The sequence below is a fragment of the Scleropages formosus genome, chromosome 19 (genome assembly GCF_900964775.1).
Source record: "Scleropages formosus chromosome 19, fSclFor1.1, whole genome shotgun sequence".
NCBI lineage: Eukaryota > Metazoa > Chordata > Actinopteri > Osteoglossiformes > Osteoglossidae > Scleropages > Scleropages formosus.
The window spans coordinates 11,555,541-11,571,353 of NC_041824.1; the positions used below are offsets into that span (position 1 = coordinate 11,555,541).

General features: G+C 45.4%; 2 protein-coding genes across 7 annotated transcripts in view; one reads left to right on the plus strand and one right to left on the minus strand.

Moving 5' to 3' along the window:
• Window positions 1-3,137: 3,137 nt before the first annotated feature.
• Window positions 3,138-9,638, plus strand: tbc1d7 (TBC1 domain family, member 7). 2 transcript variants are annotated; one of them, XM_018760221.2, is made up of 8 exons: window positions 3,138-3,611; window positions 4,569-4,692; window positions 5,038-5,118; window positions 6,039-6,229; window positions 6,360-6,497; window positions 6,749-6,894; window positions 7,741-7,870; window positions 8,973-9,638. In XM_018760221.2, the coding sequence occupies exons 2-8, from the start codon at window positions 4,581-4,583 to the stop codon at window positions 9,057-9,059; spliced, it is 885 nt and encodes a 294-aa protein (XP_018615737.1). In that variant the 5' UTR covers window positions 3,138-3,611; window positions 4,569-4,580; the 3' UTR covers window positions 9,060-9,638. The 2 variants fall into 2 exon arrangements, with proteins under 2 accessions (XP_018615737.1, XP_018615738.1); XM_018760222.2 differs by lacking the exon at window positions 5,038-5,118.
• A 2,262-nt stretch (window positions 9,639-11,900) lies between these two features.
• phactr1 (phosphatase and actin regulator 1) overlaps window positions 11,901-15,813 on the minus strand; it is a 74,530-nt gene continuing 70,617 nt past the window's right edge. For 4 of the 5 annotated variants that reach the window (XM_018760573.2, XM_018760574.2, XM_018760576.2 and 1 more), the window contains exons 12-13: window positions 13,243-13,319; window positions 11,901-13,014 (exon numbers count right to left, since the gene is read on the minus strand). In XM_018760573.2, coding sequence (XP_018616089.1) covers window positions 12,999-13,014; window positions 13,243-13,319 — 93 coding nt within the window. In that variant the 3' untranslated portion in view covers window positions 11,901-12,998. Of the gene's footprint in view, window positions 13,015-13,238; window positions 13,320-15,813 lie in introns of those variants that run through there. The other variant, XM_029246215.1, reaches the window with a different exon arrangement.

The following is a 15,813-nucleotide window of genomic DNA, read 5'->3' on the forward strand; positions in this document are numbered from 1 at the left end:
ATCTCCAGCCATAGCCCAGGCTCCAGCCTTAACCCTACCTCCAGCCCTAACCCTAGCTCCCAGCTGAACTCCGGCTGCTGCGCACACCACAGCAGCGGCCCCGCAACAAGCCGAAACCCTTAGCGGGGCTCCAGCACTTACCCTTCTCTAACCCTAACCCTAGCTCCAGCCTTAACCCTATCTCCAGCCATAGCCCAGGCTCCAGCCTTAACCCTACCTCCAGCCCTAACCCTAGCTCCCAGCTGAACTCCGGCTGCTGCGCACACCACAGCAGCGGCCCCGCAACAAGCCGAAACCCTTAGGCGGGCTCCAGCACTTACCCTTCTCTAACCCTAACCCTAGCTCCAGCCTTAACCCTATCTCCATCCATAGCCCAGGCTCCAGCCTTAACCCTATCTCCAGCCCTAACCCTAGCTCCCAGCTGAACTCCGGCTGCTGCGCACACCACAGCAGCGGCCCCGCAACAAGCCGAAACCCTTAACGGGGCTCCAGCACTTACCCTTCTCTAACCCTAACCCTAGCTCCAGCCTTAACCCTATCTCCAGCCATAGCCCAGGCTCCAGCCTTAACCCTACCTCCAGCCCTAACCAAAGCACCCAGCTGAACTCCGGCTGCTGCGCACACCACAGCAGCGGCCCCGCAACAAGCCGAAACCCTTAGCGGGGCTCCAGCACTTACCCTTCTCTAACCCTAACCCTAGCTCCAGCCTTAACCCGATCTCCAGCCATTGCCCAGGCTCCAGCCTTAACCCTACCTCCAGCCCTAACCCTAAGCTCCCAGCTGAACTCCGGCTGCTGCGCACACCACAGCAGCGGCCCCGCAACAAGCCGAAACCCTTAGCGGGGCTCCAGCACTTACCCTTCTCTAACCCTAACCCTAGCTCCAGCTTTAACCCTATCTCCAGCCATTGCCCAGGCTCCAGCCTTAACCCTACCTCCAGCCCTAACCCTAGCTCCCAGCTGAACTCCGGCTGCTGCGCACACCACAGCAGCGGCCCCGCAACAAGCCGAAACCCTTAGCGGGGCTCCAGCACTTACCCTTCTCTAACCCTAACCCTAGCTCTAGCTCCAGCTTAACCCTATCTCCAGCCATAGCCCAGGCTCCAGCCTTAACCCTACCTCCAGCCCTAACCCTAGCTCCCAGCTGAACTCCGGCTGCTGCGCACACCACAGCAGCGGCCCCGCAACAAGCCGAAACCCTTAGCGGGGCTCCAGCACTTACCCTTCTCTAACCCTAACCCTAGCTCCAGCTTTAACCCGATCTCCAGCCATAGCCCAGGCTCCAGCCTTAACCCTACCTCCAGCCCTAACCCTAAGCTCCCAGCTGAACTCCGGCTGCTGCGCACACCACAGCAGCGGCCCCGCAACAAGCCGAAACCCTTAGCGGGGCTCCAGCACTTACCCTTCTCTAACCCTAACCCTAGCTCCAGCTTTAACCCTATCTCCAGCCATAGCCCAGGCTCCAGCCTTAACCCTACCTCCAGCCCTAACCAAAGCTCCCAGCTGAACTCCGGCTGCTGCGCACACCACAGCAGCGGCCCCGCAACAAGCCGAAACCCTTAGGCGGGCTCCAGCACTTACCCTTCTCTAACCCTAACCCTAGCTCCAGCCTTAACCCTATCTCCATCCATAGCCCAGGCTCCAGCCTTAACCCTATCTCCAGCCCTAACCCTAGCTCCCAGCTGAACTCGGGCTGCAGCAGAAACCACAGCGCCGGGCCCGCAAAAAGCTGAAACCCTTAGGCGGGCTCCAGCACTTACCCTTCTCTAACCCTAACCCTAGCTCCAGCCTTAACCCTATCTCCATCCATAGCCCAGGCTCCAGCCTTAACCCTATCTCCAGCCCTAACCCTAGCTCCCAGCTGAACTCCGGCTGCTGCGCAAACCACAGCGTCGGGCCCGCAGAAAGCTGAAACCCTTGGGTCTGAGGTTCGAGTCCCTCTTAGGGTGCCTTGTGACGGACTGGCGTCCCGTCCTGGGTGTGTCCCCTCCCCCCCTCACGTCCTGCATTGCCGGGTGAGGCTCCAGCTCGCCATGATCCCGTTTGGGACAAGCGGCTTCAGTCAATGTATGCGTGTGTTTATAATCAGTAACCAGTTGTCCAGTGCAGGGTCTTGGTGGTCCGGAGTCTCTCCAGGAAGGATACACTGAGAGGGAGAAATTGTGAGAATTTTTATTATGGATGTTAAACTTTATATCATAATCAGAACACACACACACACACTTTCTGAACTGCTTGTCACATACGGGGTCGCGGGGAACCGGAGCCTAACCCGCCAGCACAAGGCTGGAGGGGGAGGGGACACACCCAGGACAGGACACCACTCCGTCGCAACACACCCCAAGTGGGACTCGAACCCCAGACCCACCAGAGAGCAGGATCCAGTCCAACCCACTGCGCCACTGCGCCCCCCATAATCAGAACACTGACTGTCTTTTCAATACACAGATACCATACTGTGTGTAATAGATTTGGAGAAAAGCCATCCATTCAGTTTTAATAACCGCTTGTCCTGGGTAGGATCGCAGTAAACCGGAGCCTATCCCGGAAGCATGAGGCTTGTACACCCTGGACGGGACGCCAGTCCATCACAGGGCAGCCACACACACTGCGGGAAATGAGAACGTGCGAACGCCACTGAGGGGGAATCGAACCCACCTCCTCCGGCATCTCTCAGGCACTGCAAGGCGGTAGCAGTACTCCGGGCGCTCCCAGGCAGCCGTAGCCATGTCACATTCACCTTCATGGGTTAGACTGCAGTGTGATGGGAGCTGGCAAGTGTGTGTATACACACACACACACACGCACACACACACACATATTCTCTCTTTCTCTCTCTCTCTCTTACACACACACACACAGAGTGTAGTACTATAGTTAGTTTTGTTATGGAAGAAGCAGGTATACAAATAGAAACAATAAAAACTGCTAGTTATGCCCTTCCTTTCGGGTAAAACTCACACACACACACATTTTCCGAACCGCTTGTCCCATACGAGGTCGCGGGGAACCGGAGCCTACCCGGCAACACAGGGCGTAGGGCCAGAGGGGGAGGGGACACACCCAGGACGGGACGCCAGTCCGTCGCAAGGCACCCCAAGGGGGACTCGAAGCGCAGGCCCACTCCTGTTAATTAAATCCAAGAGATTCAAGCGAAACCGGAATAGCCTGCAGCAGTGCCATGAAATATATTTTGTATTGCCATCCGTGAAGCTATAAACATTATCTTGTAAACATTAACAAAATCAAATGTAGGGATTTTTTAAATGTATAATAACCCGAAATGTATAATTTTAATACATACAAATCAGCACAAATAATTTACTCTTTTACGTCCCCTCTTGGCAAGTGTTGGAACCTGCATTTCGTCAGGAGGACCGACACATCCCCCCAAAAAACGAAGCAAAGGTTTAATACGCCAAAACAACCGATGTATTTTTAACTTCTTGTCTCATTATACAAACAGACTATGTTTCTGTTCGTGGTGTATTTACGAGTGCTCCATGTAATGCCGTGACCGTACGGAGAATTCCTGTGTATCGGAGAGTTGGCGCTGTGGGCGTGAGGAGCTACGAGAAACCGAGGATCTGCTGCGGCCTGCACCCTTCCGAGGTACGAGTCGGCTTTTTACTCTTCACTCTATTTTTTCACGCTGTACACTGTTAAAAAAGCAGCGTGTTTGCGAATTAGATAAACTCAAAGCGACAGCGTCACTGTGTATGAACTTTACAGACTTCTTATTAGAGCGCTCCATTTTTTTAGCCTCTCTTAGCTGCTTAACCATGTTTGGGGAGTCAGTCAGTGTAACATTTCACAGTTTTTTTTTTTATTTTTAAAATTAAAAATAATAAAATAAAAACGTTAATAAACAAAATAACTGTCACTCAGTTTAGACGAGACGAGTGTTTTACGTCAGACCGCAGACGGACTTCGTTTTATAAAGAAATAATACGGAAAAGGAGGCTTCCTCTACCGCTTCCTCTAACTTTTGAAGCCCAGTAATAATAACAATAATAATAATATGCAGTTATGATGAAAATGTGTTCGTATAAATGCAGATGTAATAGTCAGTTTTCCATAGTAATTTGTTAAGTTGAGAGTTTTTTTAATGTATAAATGTTGACCTGAAAAATGTGGAAATTGTTAAGTATTTTTTGAAAGTGCATCATCAGTGGTATTTTGTATTTGCTGTATGGATGTGAAAGTTGGACTTTCAGCAGCACAGGAAAGACGGAGATTAATTTCGGCTGTGCTGCAGGAGGAGGGTGAAGGACGCTGTGGACAGCCAGAGACACAAACAGCTGGGTGTTGGTTTGAACCAGTCCAGAATTCTGATTATAAACACAAACGATGACACTGGGGTTTTTGCGCTTCAGACATATTGTATAAAGATTGTCCTTCCAAGAAAATCCAGCCATTCTTGTACTAGTTGAAGGAGGAAGAAGAGCAGTCAAACGGATGGACTCAGTCGCGGCAACAGTGGACACTCTTCTCAACACTAAGGACACAAGTGGGGGGACACAACAAATACGATCTCTTGTCATTTTCCTTCTCTGCTAATGTTGCAAGGCTGGCGAGACTATGGCCGACGACCCGCTGAGGAACTTCCGCTCAGCCTACTATGAGAAAGTGGGCTTTCGTGGAGTGGAGGAGAAGAAGTCCCTGGAGATCCTCCTGAAGGATGATCCGCTGGGTGCGTGTCTTGGTCCTTGTGTCATCATCACTGCATCGCTCGTGCTTTTCATCCAAGGCCGCTCACATACGGCACATTACTGCTTATTATAGTACCAAGGTAGCGATCACAGAAGACGTGACAGTTCCTCGTCAGATCAAGATACTCACCCTGAACACGATGCACTAAGAATACCGTAATTTATTTATTCATGGGTAAATCAGTCTAGGCAGCTTATAGTGTACAAAAGATTAACAGGAAGTTGCCCTGGAAAAAGACATCGGCTACATAAACAATAACTGTACTTAATCTGACTCCTGCTGCCTCACTCATCAATTAAATCTCACCTTTTCTATTCTTTGGCAGATGTTGAAAAGCTTTGCACGTTCACGCAGAGGTTTCCTCTTCCCTCCATGTATCGCATCCATGTGTGGAAGGTCCTCTTGGGTACGCCTGTCACCAAAAACATTGCAGATTTTTCAAGATGCAAGGTGCAGTGCTGTCATTTAGCTGCTGCTTCAGTGAAATACCTGTAGCAGGTGAGGTAAATAGGCAGTGAAAGCATGTTTCCTGTACTGACATTAGGTATGAAAGATTAGAACAGTTTAAGCACTTTACGCTCACATTTATTTTTATTTTGAACCTGAAGACATTTCAGGGGAACTGGCATTTCTCCCAAAAATTGGTGTCGCTGCTGGCCAATTCAGCAGTGTATGAGTTCAGTCGATTATCCTGTGATGAAGAATTAGCAGCACACAGGGTTCGAATTTAAATGAACAGCCAGGAGGCAAAGAATCTATGAAGATGTCAGGCATACCTAGTTGTGCTGTCTGGGGCTGCTGTCAGCAGTACTTAAATTATTTCTCAAGCCAATGTGACATTGGCTGAATCTTTCCCCAATCTCAGGGCCTCGGCAGTTGAGGCGATGGAAGTAAGCGGCTGTATAAATCCCCAGAGAAGTCATGCGTCTTGTCTTGAGAATTCATTATTCAATTTAAAGTTCCTAATTTAAATGATTGAAATAAATGGGATTATTTTTTTCTTCACATATTTTATATTTCAAGATTTGAATTTGACTGTCACACACTTCTTGTAACACACTTTGCTTTTTCAGGTTTTTTAGGAGGTAAAACATTTTGAGAGTGCGTAGATTTAGGATTAATACATTAAAGCCTTTCTGAACCGCTTGCCCCATAAGCAACAGTAAGTATTATTGAATTATTTGAATAGAACATTGGTCTGCCACCAGGGGTCTTCACTGAGTCAGAAATCCTGCTACAGCGAGTGAGCTGGGACTTGGTGAAGTGACACTGCTGGGTTCCTCTCTGTGGCGGAGATCCTTACTTCTGTTTTTGCCCTATGTACAGGTATCTTGCCCCCTCACAGTGAATCCCACAGCCTGGTGGCAGTATACCGCAGGGAGCAGTACCAGGACATATTGGCGGCATTACAAGCCATGCGCTTTATACGTGTCGGTATGCCTCAAGTGGAGGTGCACTTACGCATGTTCCAGCTGGAGGCGCAGGAGCTGCCCCGCTGCTCTGACCTCATACCACCGGTGAGGAGACCACTGTTGGCTGTTTATGAAGTGAACAAGAAAAGGGGAAAGAGATGAAAATGTTACAGCCATTTTAAAGCAAGGATTCTCCTTTTCAGTGTGAGATGTGAAAGGTGACATATATTTGCAGGACAACGCCGATGAGGATTTCCTGGCCATAGCTAAATCCATGGGAGAGATAGTGGAGGACCCTGTGGATTGCTACTGGCTCATTAAGTGCTTCGTCAATCAGTTCAACAACAAGTTCGGAGACTCTGTACCACACCTGGTGAGTGCAGGAGGTTGGCTCAAGGCTGGTCCAGGCTGCACACATTCCAACTTGCACATACAGTATGTTACCTGTTGGATTAGCGCTTTATGCTCAGCAGTGTGTTGCTGCTTGATTTTAGTGGAGAATATGTGGTAACAACCTTGCTCAGAGGTATCATCAGCTGCCTTATAGTAACTGACTCGATAACATTTTGGTGAAAGGCCCAATTTCTTAGCTTCTCTGTGTTGTGGTCTGGTTTGTGTTCTCAGCCCAAAAGCCTGGAGCACTACTTAAACATGGAGGACAGCCGCTTGCTGGGCCACCTCAAGTCTTGCGGAGCCCTCAACAAGCTACCGTACAGCCTCTGGTTCCGCAGGTGCTTTTCCGGGTGCTTCCCAGAGTCCAGTCTGCAAAGGTAGGCCAGGACTGGAGCACGGTACAAGAGTGGTGCCTGACTCCTATTCCTGCCGGCAGTACTCATCAGCGTTTTGTTGCACACCTTGTTGGATAATAGTAAAGCAGATATTGCTTTGTGCTAAATGTCATCTGCACTCTTCACATCAACTGTAAATACACAGCAAACAGTGCAAACTTATTTTTGCAATTTGGAACATTATTTGTTCTGCAGTTGACCAGCTAGAATTCAATGAAGAATTTATTTATATATAGAGCAGGAAAAAAGCTTATTTACATCCACAAATACAAGCATTTAGCACAACGGTTTAGTGATGTGATGAGGAAATCTAGACATTTATTATTGATTATCTAATTTTAAAATAACAAACACTGAAGGTGTACTTGTGGTCAGTGCATGACAACTGTACTTTGTAGGTTTTTTTCTTAACCTTTTACTCTCAACTGTAAGAGTCCAGGTTTTGTCCTCAAGTTAAATTTCTCAATGAGAAGCACTCATAGCATCACACACAGTCCTTAAATCAGTGCTCGTGGGTGTGTTTTAGCCTCGTGTTGAGTGTTCAAGCGAGATTCATAGGCTCATTCTCCTTTGTTTTTTCCTTTGTTGGTTTCAGGGTAGTCGGGGGTGCAGTGGCTCAGTGGGTTGGACCACAGTCCTGCTCTCCGGTGGGTCTGGGGTTTGAGTCCCGCTTGGGGTGCCTTGCGACGGACTGGCATCCCGTCCTGGGTGTGTCCCCTCCCCCTCTGGCCTTCCGCCCTGTGTTGCCGGGTAGGCTCCGGTTCCCCGCGACCCCGTATGGGACAAGCGGTTCTGAAAATGTGTGTGTGTGTGTGTGTGTGGTTTCAGGGTTTGGGACAAGGTGATCAGCGGCTCCTGTAAGGTCCTTGTCTTCGTTGCTGTAGAGATTCTGCTGAGCTACAAGATTGTACTGATAGGTCAGAGCCGACCAGAGGCCATCGTGCAGTTTCTGAGCAACGTAAGTTCTGGCACTTGACATTGTTACCGACTCCTAATCGTTGCCCATTTCCTTTTGAAATGAGATGCATATTGACTCTAGCCTCTTCTGTCATGTTGATTTTTTTTTTTTTTTTTTGCACTGCCTTGCAGAACACCCAGGTGCTGTCATTTTTGTGAATTACCAAATTAACTTCAAAGTATACAGTTATGGAGTTCAATCATGGAATAGTGTTTCATAACTTGACCGTTGATACTTCATCAGAACAATCAAATTTTTCACTTCTACTTCTCTTTTTAAGATTTTTAATCAAAGAAGGAAAGTTGGGAGAGTTACATAAATGGATTTGAAGATGACCTAATCTGTGCTGTAACTAAACTACTTGACTCAGTCAAAAGTAAAGTGGGATGTTTTGTCTGTAGTTGCTGTGATATTAAGAATATCTTAGTAATTATTGGTCTTTTAACCTTCAAATACTTAAAATGCTTGATCTTAAATGTGTTAGTTTTTTGCCCAAAGGGAAACTGTGTGCTCTTAATTCAGAATACTGCAGCCACTGGATTGCAGTTTACATCTGTATTCCCAGTCATTCTCTGTTTAACTGGGCTGGGTATCATGGAGGAGATTTGTCAGGGAACAGTTTTGTCTTTCCTGTTCTTTACAATGGTCGTCCCTCTTCAATGGTGGAAGCCTTAGCCGTTCTCCACAGGTGCAGAGTTGGTGCATTGCATCATCCAGCACATGAGCCTCGCATAGTCTGTCCATCTCTGTTCACCGTGAAGTTCCACTGCAAGGCAAAGTGGTGATAAAAAGGTAGTGGTAGAAATGCTGAGCCCTGCAAGAGCAGTCAATATCTAGATACTCCCATCACGTCACTCAGCCGTTGTGCTAAACTCTTATGACAGAGTGTTTGTTAGGGTAGTTAGAATATTATTCACTTTTTACAACATATCAGGGTTTAGTTATTATTGTAATTACCATTCGAACCCTTATTACCCATTCCGGTAATTGCCCCGAGTCTGAGTGTAGAACGAGGAGGCGGATGTGGCAGAGCTGGCTGCGATACGTTGCAGTGCTTGGTAGGAAGGACACACGGTGACTTCCTTTGCTCTCCCTTTTTCAGATGCCTCAGGAAAACACAGATGCCATTGTGACCAAAGCCATTGACCTGTGGCACAAGTACTGCGGCGCCCCAACGCACTCTGTGTGAGCGCACCACTGGAAGCTGCCAATGCACCCCCTCATGGTGTGTTTGGGAACTTTTTTCCCCCCTTTCTCCTGGGTGGAAACATCTCTCTCCTTTTCCTTCTCTGCAAGTTTTTTTTTTTTTTTTTTTTTCCCCTTTTTCAAACTGCTAACTCCCCAGAAGGAAACATTTCATGTGGAACAGCTGTCTGGGTGCTGGACTCAGGTGGATCTTCGCAGGGGTGGAGCTGTCATGCTCATCTGGCTTAGAGAACCTACATACTGAGGCCACTTTATGCAGTACATCCGGTCTGCTGATATGCATAGGCCTGCTCCTATTGGGGCCAAGTATAGCATATACAGACACACACACACACACCATCTGCATCACACATGAGCTCTGACCCGTTTTGTTTCCTTCTGTTCAAATACCGCCTGACCTGTAACAACCTGGGATGTTGGTCATGTGATCTTGTGGATCAAAGGTTTGTACCACAACCTTTAGCATCACATTCATCACCAAAATAAAGATGGAAACCCAGTAAAATGTTTACTTCTGTTTTGGATGGAGGTGGGGGGTGCAGTAGTGCAGTGGGTGGGACCGGGTCCTGCTCTCCGGTGGGTCTGGGGTTCAAGTCCTGCTTGGGGTGCCTTGCAACGGACTGGCGTCCCGTCCTGGGTGTGTCTGCCCCCCCGCCCCGGCCTTACGCCCTGTGTTGCCAGGTTAGGCTCTGGCTCCCGTGACCCCGAATGGGGCAAGCGGTTCAGAAAATGTGTGAGGGGAAAAACCTCCATCCACAAACTACTGTGTAAGTATAATGCAATAAATGGCAAACACTTGTAGAAATATTTAAAAATCTTTTTAATTAGGTTTCTTTTTAAAAGAAACTGCATACATCATTGCAGACAAATAGTTACATGCAGTTTCAATCTTTACAAAAAAGTTATATTTAGAACTCCAGCTAATTTACAGATTTCATACATCAGTCTCTTAGTAGTACAGGAAGAGTCAACATTCACTCCTCTACAAAGACAAACCTGTACAAAGTGGGAGTTTGAGCACTGAGGAATGGAAACTGAGTATTTTGACTGACTTCCTTCACCTCCCTGCTCAAAAAAAAAAAAAAAAAAAAATTTTCAGCTTTGTCAGTTGCCCCAATTTGTGTAATATTTTGAAACATGTACAACTGTCCCACTTTATACAGTAATGGCAGGTAACAACACTGATCAGTCAGTGAGGGCCCACTTTCTGTAGGTCACGATCAGAACCACTGGGCATTAACACTATCACAGCACAGTATCTGAATGCTTCCAGCCGCAACCCTGCAGAGCTTCCTAAGAGAGGAGATGTTATGTTAATTTCATCAACCAAAGGAAACCACAAAGACTGTCCTTGTGCAGACCTGCTGCAGCGCTCACCCTGTTACCCAGAGCCGCCTCAGCACATTGCTCATCTGTAAGGGAAGGAATGCTCATGTTCGCACCTAGCTTTGCCTATAGAACACATGGACTTTCAAGAAGATTATATTTGAACATTTTATCAAAATATTTTATTGTACATAAGTAGATGAACACAAATAATACTGATTTTTGAGTTTAATATAGTATTGAGTCAAATATATTAAAACAAAATATTGCAGGGTTTAAAAAAAGTCATATGGAAGCAGTTTGGCAATTCTGTTGCGGTAAACAAGAGCTTGTATCACCAACATGACAGCTTTAAGGAGGTGCTGGAAAGTGGCTGGGGCTCGTGTTACTTGAACACGTGGAGGATGTTGAATATGTGATCCCCCAGTTACACCAGGAACAGATGGGAAGCTGGACATGGAGAAGTTACCCGTCTCATACTCTGTGTCCCAGCCCGTGGGTGTAAGAGGCTCACTGGCACTCATAAGGTCTTCAGAATGTTATTGGTTTAAACAGGGAATGAAGAAAACGGGACTGCTACGTTAAATAAGGCAGCCAGAATTTCCCTTTAGCTGTCCGTTTAAATTTCTGACAACGGACTCACAGCAAAACGACACAAAAAAAAAAAAAAAAAAAAACGCTCATGCTGACATGGAGACAGTCATTTTCGCCTAACATAATAAACAGACACCTAGTTTGCCGTTTCCAGAAACGAGGCGATGCCAAAGTTATGGGGCCACATCTGAACCAGAACAAATTCGCTTGTCACAAACAAAAGAAATAAACACATGTAAAAATTTATTGCTGAATTACATTCCTTAATTGACAATGATGACAGCTTGTGCTCAGATGTGTTTTTTGAAGGAGACAACGCATCACATTTGTGAAAGGAAAAACTTAAGTTCTTGCCAAAGTGACTATGCTTTTGTGCTGTGCTCATATTTTGGTTTTCTGAACTTCAAACTGGAAGGCATCTACAGAACCAAAAAAGGTGTTTTGTCCCCAATCCAAATTTATCTATGCAACATTATTCTGGAAAGAAAGTCACCATTTCACATTTTGCAGCAAATGTAACTGGATCCAAGCACAGAACTGGTGCCTTTTTATTTGGCATACATCTACACAACCATCAGAAGGCCTACTTTCTAAATTCTCTACTAGTGACAAGCACACGAGGGTGTCTTTACCTCCTTTACAGCAATGTGTAAAAGTTAAAACCGTTTAAAAACACAAAAACAATGACACTTATCTAAAAGCCTAGTCCTAGCCTTTCCAGGAGTATAACGACAGGGGTTCGGCTTCTCACAGAAACACTGCAGTAGGATACACTCAAACCTGCAAATACCTGGAGTAGTGAAATGCCACACATATACATTTAAACTTCCAAAGCAGCAGATGCTGCAGACAGCATGAATACAGCTTCCTCTGGTGCTATTGTTCCTTAAAAGGGGAGGAAAAACATATACTGTACATGAAAATAAAATACAACTCCGGTCATGGAGCATGTGAGGCTACAGGTTTGGATGTATTACACAATACCGAGTTAACATTTTGAGCATCGTTACTGGAAAATAAATAAAGCATTAAAAGCAAGGTCCTTTTCTCAGCCTCCTTCCTCTGGAATTCACATTCAATGCAAAGAATAGAGACTGACTGTTCTCACACTGTTTTATACTGGCATGGTTCACAGTGCAGCTTCCAAAAAGGTTAACAGATAATGTTAGACATAATTTAGAGAGAAAAAAAAAAAAAATTAAAAACCATAAATACTTAAGACACACAAGGAATGAAACATTTCCAAAGGTATCGTTAGTGCAGTTTGTTTTCTGTCACACCGTGACAGATGCACCACAGGAACTGGAAATTCTTTGCACTTCAGCAGCAGAACACAAAATGCACCGGAGAAGTAAAAATGGATTAAAGACAACTGTAGGCATAGTTTTGTGGTTCACAGTTAGCAGGGTATTGGTGGTGGGTCAGGAATGGTGATGGGTAATGAAGAGGTCCAGAGAACACGAACATCCAGCTGCCCCATCCTCCCTAGTGGACCCACAGGGAGGGCTCTACAAGCAGCCTTGGGCGTGGTGGTGGGCAATATTGCACAAAAACTGAAATTTGAAGCCCTTGGCCGCTCACACTGTCTTTCTGCCAACCCTCTCCAGGCCTTACCCAGCCCCCGACACAGTTGGGGGGGCAGCAGTTCAGCAGCAACTCAGCAACAGCAGCAGCAATTCAGCCTAGGCTCTCGCACCAGGGAGGTGTGATGACTCGCACAGAGTGAAAAAGACATAGATAACCCTTCGACAAACAGGATAGGTCACCAGCTCCCCCCATTCCTCCTCGGCAGTCCACACTCCACCCAGAGAGGCCTTGGTCAGGGGGAGGGTCAGCAAGTTCGTCACGGTGACAGTGACCGTGTCCATACAGGATGTACTGGTTCTGCTCTTGAAAGGCCTTGTTGATGACTAGGGCACCTTTTATACAACACTCACCAATCCAGCACTTAAGGTTCTTTGTGGGGTAAAAGCCCATATGGCTTTATATATGAAGCAAAGTTCTATGGCCTATGGAACCTGAAATTAAACACAGCAAAAAAAAAGAAAAAAAAATTAGTTATACATGGTTGCACCCTGGTAGAGAAATGTAACTGATAGAAAGGTGGTGAAACAGCTACTATGTATAAATAAAAGACATTTCGCTTGACCAACAACACCCTACTTTTAGTTTCAATGTGAGTGATATCAGTCACGAGCCACTCTCAGAATACTGTCTCTCCTCCAGCGAGACCCACTACTCTTTACCTGGTTAGATGGCGACTTGACTCGTGCACCTCCATCTCAGTGCTTTTGAATTCGTTGAGCTCCTTCCGTATGGCTGCCTGTAACGAAAATATGCCTTGAGTTGCGGCACCAAAGTCAATTCTTCTGTTCTTGCAAGTGTGACTTAATCGTTCGTACTGCTACTTTGCTTGTAAAGAAATTCTTATACAAGGAGCCACTGTACAAGGGAAGCCCATATACTTCAGCAAGGAGTATATGGGCTGTATTATACTATAGGTGGCCCTCAACTCCCGAAAGGGTTCCTTTCAGATGACCTTGTCATAAATCATTCTTGTAAGTCGAAAATAATGTAACACCATATTTTATGTCCCCATAATGATATATACAGTGCTGCCTGGAAGTACCTGACTGGCCAGAACTGTTCCAACATTTTCAAATTTGTCAAAACAAAAACGTTAATGAAAGATGTAATCAAAGGTGCTTAAAATTCCCCACAAGAGCAGTTAAGGACATCGCCAGCAACCCTGACAAAACAAATCACTGTCTGCTTGATGTGTATAATTCACAGACAAGGTGTTCATGATGTATAATTCACAATCTGTCTGCTTCCTTCAATCTGCCTTGGACCAGGATGATGCAATGCCATCTCAGGACTCAGGAAACGAGCCTGATCATAGGACACAAGCTTCTAATAATTTTGCCGTGACATTAAAAATGTGATTCTTATGAAATCAGATTCACTTCTTGTAAAACATTTTATTGCAAAAATTTTTTTGGTGGAGTTGTAATGGCCCATCTTATGGTGATCTTAGTTACATATCGTGTCTCCTTCTGGGAATGCATGAAACATATGAAGCTATGGGGGCAACATGTCATTTAAGACAGTGCCTTAAAGTATTTAGCTTCCACCCTTTTGTCACAAATGAGTGTCACAATCTGGGGTTTTCATCAATTTGACTGGGAATTTTCCTTCGTAAACAAAACACTCCTTTCAGGATACAGTCCAAAAAAAAAAAAAAAATTTCACACACACACACACACACACACACACACACACACACACACACACACACACACACTTTCAGAACCGCTTGTCCCTGACGGGGTCACGGGGAACCGGAGCCTAACCCGGCAACACAGGGCGTAAGGCCGGAGGGGGAGGGGACACACCCAGGACGGGACGCCAGTCCGTCGCAAGGCACCCCAAGCGGGATTCGAACCCCAGACCCAGCGGAGTGCGGTCCAACCCACTGCGCCACCGCGCCCCCTGTCAAAAAACAATTATAAACCAAAAAAAAAATTCAATCTAAAAGCTGAAATGTGAATTGGTAAGCATTCATCCTCTTGTTCAAAACTTGCTCAAACCACCTCCCATATCCATTACTATAGCCAGTAGTCTTTTTGGATGTTTCTATTAATCTTGCACAACATGAGGGAGCAAAATCTGCCCATTCTTCCCTGCAAAATTGCTCAAGCTGTGCCAGGTTAGTTGGGGAATGCTGGCGGACAGCAATTTTTAGGTCTCGCCACAAATGATCGATGGTATTTAGATCAGGACTCTGAGCCACTTAAGCACATCAATTTTCCTCTCTTTAAGCTGCTCCTTTGTTGCCCTGGCAGTGTGCTTTGGGTCATTGTCCTGTTGAAAGACAAAATTCCTACCCAACTTAACCTGATCCCCTCTGCCAGAAAGCTTTCTTCTTTAAGGACCTGTCTACATTGTGCAGCATTTGTCTTCCCATCAATCCATATCAAACTGCTAGTCCCTACTGCTGAAAATATCCCCACAACATGAGGTTGCTACCATCACATTTTAGAGTGGAAATGATTACCTGGCTAATGTGCAGTGTTAGATTTATGGCACACATACCGCTCAGCGTTAAAGCCAAAAAGTTCCATTTTTTGCCACATCTTTGCAGTATCTTTCAAGTGACATTTTGCAAATTATTTATGGGCAGGGCTTCTTCTTTACCACTCTTCCATAAAGGCTCTTTTTTTGCAATGCCTTGGAGAATGTTGAGCCGTGACAATCATAGTCACAGTCACTGACTTTTGCAGAGTGACAACAGGCATCACAGTAGTCTCTCTAACAGGTGTCATTCTTATTCAGTGGCTAATTTGTAGTTGACAAATTAACTGAGGTGATTCACCCCTTTCCAACACAAATTGATTTGTACTTTTTCGTAATTGTTTAAATGTTTTTAGTTTGTTTCTTTTGATTTGGGATGGTGAACACTTCGGAAATCACCTGAAAAAATTCTTACTTTAATATATTGTAAGTTTAGAATCAGACAAAATGTGAAAATTGTTTTGGTGACAATCATTTTTCAGGGCATTGTATATTTTTTACATTCCTATTTGGATTTCTTTTAATATATATTTTTCTTCTGCATATTTGAATTAACAAAAGTACATGTTTATACCCTTTCATTTAATTTGTGTAGATAATATTTAATACATATTTAAATTTTTAGTAAGTTTTCCTTTTTTAAACAAAATTATAAATTTTAGTTCCAGAAAAAAACAAAAGCTGTATGTGATGTAAAAATCTTTTTCAGCAGCAAGATATAAAGTTAAAATTTCTTGATCATC

Coding starts and splice junctions, on each gene's coding strand:
- tbc1d7 (XM_018760221.2), top strand. CDS start 4,581: ATGGCCGACGACCCGCTGAGGAACTTCCGCTCAGCCTACTATGAGAAA. Junction 5,119..6,038: donor TGTGTGGAAGGTCCTCTTGG/GTACGCCTGTCA, acceptor CCCTATGTACAG/GTATCTTGCCCCCTCACAGT. Junction 6,498..6,748: donor GAGACTCTGTACCACACCTG/GTGAGTGCAGGA, acceptor TTGTGTTCTCAG/CCCAAAAGCCTGGAGCACTA.